Source organism: Hoplias malabaricus, chromosome 17 (genome assembly GCF_029633855.1).
Source record: "Hoplias malabaricus isolate fHopMal1 chromosome 17, fHopMal1.hap1, whole genome shotgun sequence".
In the NCBI taxonomy this organism is placed as follows: Eukaryota; Metazoa; Chordata; class Actinopteri; order Characiformes; family Erythrinidae; genus Hoplias; species Hoplias malabaricus.
In genome coordinates this window covers 21,668,333-21,671,433 of record NC_089816.1, presented here as the reverse complement: position 1 = coordinate 21,671,433, position 3,101 = coordinate 21,668,333, and the positions used below count along the sequence as shown (strand labels likewise).

Below are 3,101 nucleotides of genomic sequence, written 5' to 3'. Positions count from 1 at the left end.
TTACAGAAAAAGAATGAAGTAATGATTTGTTTTGTTTTGGCCTGAAGTCGGAATTGTATCAATATTAACGTCACTTTTTTCCTGTTGTATTTTAACCAGTTGTTTGTTGGAGGCAGTAGTGAGCTGATGCCAGTCTATAACTCAGTTCTTTATTGGATGAGGGCTGATTATTGATTGATTGCTTGATTGATTGACGCAGCAGGGTCAAACTGTCTCTTTAAATGTATTGGATTTAAACCTGAACCCAACAAACAAAGCACAATATATCAGCTGTCCATTCTGTCCTTTTATGTCCATACCCACTGTATTCATGATGAATGTCTGTTCCGGGATCATCCGGGACACACTCGGTCCCCACACTGCGATGAAAGCGCGCGCTGAGTGCTTCCCCGGTCCCTCACACTGCAGTCCGCCTTCGCGCGCGTGACGCACGAGCGGTCCTCCGTGTGCGCGCGCGCTCCTCCTCCTCCTCCTCTCACTCTGCCGCGTGCTATAAAGGCGCCGCCACTCGAGCTGCTCCTCAGTCCCCGGACTCGAGCGCGTGATCCCGAGCTGAACAGCGCAGATAACGGGCCCGTCACTGTGCGCGTTCCCGATAACTGGCTCTCAGCTCGCGGATTCAAGGATGGCACCTCGCGCTTCTCCACGTCGACCTCGCGCCTCCAGCGCGCTCACCCTCAAGAGTAAGTGTTCATTATCTCTCTGTGCGCACGCGCTGTAACGAGTCTTAATGGTCTTGTTGAACTTTAAAAGTTGGGCGTGTTTTTTATGTCTTAATACATGCGTTACAACTAGCGACGATGACATCATTGGGCGTAATGAACGCTTCTGTTACAATAGCTTGTTGTTTGTTTGTTTGTTTGTTGAATGTTGTTGTGCAGGTTCTAGAAGAAACCAAAGAGAAGAAATAGATCTGATAACAATTACATTTACAAAGTAAATACTGTAATTAAACTAAGAGTACATAGTACAGAAGTAAACATGCAGGCTACTTTAATAACACATCTCACATAAATAGTGTACACACGGTCACACCTACACAAACACACACAGTACACACACAAACTCATAGACACTGTACACACACGTACACCTATATAAACATGTACACAAACTCACACGCACACACACTATACACACATAGACACCATCACAAATACACAAACACACATAACAAACAGGCATGCACACAGAAATGACACCTACACAAACAGACACACACACACACACACACACACTCCCTACATTCCCACACACGCAGAGGGTCAGGGCTCGAGCTCGTAGGAAAATTTCGCGTGCTCCGGCTGAATGCGCGTGCATGATTAATTCAGGCGCGCTATTGTACGGAACCACTGACGCTCCTCGCGCGCTGAAAGTTTAATGCTCTGCTCGCGCTGCTCCTGTTTCACCTGCGTGACGTAAATCTGACTCTCTTTCTTTCACGGGCCTTTACACACATTCATCTGCTCAGGGCATGCGCTTTTCTCAGTGATTGACAGTATACAATAATCTCTCTCTCATTCTTTCTCTCTTTCTTTCTCTCTCTCCCTCTCTCTCTCTCACACACTCTCTTTCTTTCTGTATGCCCCCCCTCTCTCTCTCTCCCCAGGTGCAGTGACTCTGTGGTTGGTGCTGTGGTTGATGGCAGGTCGGTTCTGCGTGGCTCTGTCATGTCCAAAGTTCTGTGTATGTTACGACGCTCCGATGACGGTGAGCTGTCAGTCACAGAACTTCTCCTCAGTTCCGTCGGGGGTCCCATATGACTCCCAGCGCGTGTTCCTGCAGAACAACCGCATCACCGAGCTCCGGGCCGACTCCTTCGGCTTCGAGACTCAGGTGAGAGAACGCCATTCCTTTTGAACCAACATGGAGTCAAGAACTTTATTATCATAATGAGTGGAACATGAGTGGAACATCCCGTGTGTAGACAACAGTGTGAGTTCAGCTGCAGATCCCTGTCTCTGTTTTTTACCTGAGTTCTGTTGTGGTTTCTCCAGGTTCTGTGGCTGTACTCCAATAATCTGTCGTGGATCGAGGGTGGGGCGTTCAGTTCTCTGCGAGTTCTGGAGGAACTGGATCTGGGCGATAACCCGTCTCTGCGGCGGCTGGACGGCGCTGCGTTCCGTGGTCTTGAGCGCCTACAGAGCCTGCACATGCACCGCTGCGGCCTCACGGAACTCCCCGCCGACCTGTTCCTCAAACTCTACAGCCTGCAGTTCCTTTACCTGCAGGAGAACCAGCTCACCATGATCCCTGACGGACTGTTCTCTGACCTCGTCAATCTCACGCACCTGTTTCTCCACGGCAACCGCATCCGGACAATCTCTGAAAACGCCTTCCGTGGACTCGTCAACCTGGACCGCCTGCTGCTCCATGGCAACCGCATCCGACAGGTGACAACAAGATAAAGAGTTTTTAATCCATTGTTAAATGTTTTTAAATTATTTATAAAAGGGCAGATGGTGTTTATCTCAGTGCGATAACCAGGGGTCTTTCCCACAGGTGCATCGGCGGGCGTTCCGGGACCTGGGTCGACTGACCATCCTGTACCTGTTTGACAATGAGCTGCGTGAGCTGCAGGGGCAAGTTCTGCGGGACACGTCCAACGTGCAGTTCCTGCGGCTGAACGGGAACCCCTGGAGCTGCAGCTGCGAGGGCCGTTCCTTGTGGGAGTTTTTCCGGGGTACGCGTGTCTCCAGTTCTGAAGTGACCTGTGAAACGCCGACGTCGAGGAAGGGGCAGGACCTGCGGTTCCTGAGAGAAATGGATTTCGCTCTGTGCCCGCTCCCCGACCCGGGAACCATCACAGGAACCACCACCACCACCTTCTCCACCAAGACACGCTGGAGGTTCCACAAGGGCAAACACACAGCAGCTCGCAGCTTTCACAAGGGCGGCGACTCCGAGAAGGGCTTCCCGCTGAAGAATCTGCACCCTGCGGTCGCCTCTGCCTCAAACCTTGCTTCCAACCTCGCCTCAAAGTACGAGATGGCACCGGAGGAGGCAGCTCTGCCGAAGCTGGAGCCAGAGGAATTCTGGGCCAACTACGGCAACGAGGAACCTGCCTCAGTCCACTGTCTCGAACCCGAGTGTCAGGCGTC

The 3,101-nt window shown here is 51.4% G+C and overlaps 1 protein-coding gene across 1 annotated transcript in view; it reads left to right on the top strand.

The window, feature by feature from the left end:
- Positions 1–600: 600 nt before the first annotated feature.
- rtn4rl2b (reticulon 4 receptor-like 2b) overlaps positions 601–3,101 on the top strand; it is a 3,524-nt gene continuing 1,023 nt past the window's right edge. Inside the window, exons 1-4 of the mRNA XM_066649721.1 lie at positions 601–683; positions 1,610–1,836; positions 1,998–2,393; positions 2,503–3,101. The exon at positions 2,503–3,101 is cut by the window's right edge and continues 1,023 nt beyond it. Coding sequence (XP_066505818.1) covers positions 626–683; positions 1,610–1,836; positions 1,998–2,393; positions 2,503–3,101 — 1,280 coding nt within the window. The 5' untranslated portion in view covers positions 601–625. The remainder of the gene's footprint in view (positions 684–1,609; positions 1,837–1,997; positions 2,394–2,502) is intronic.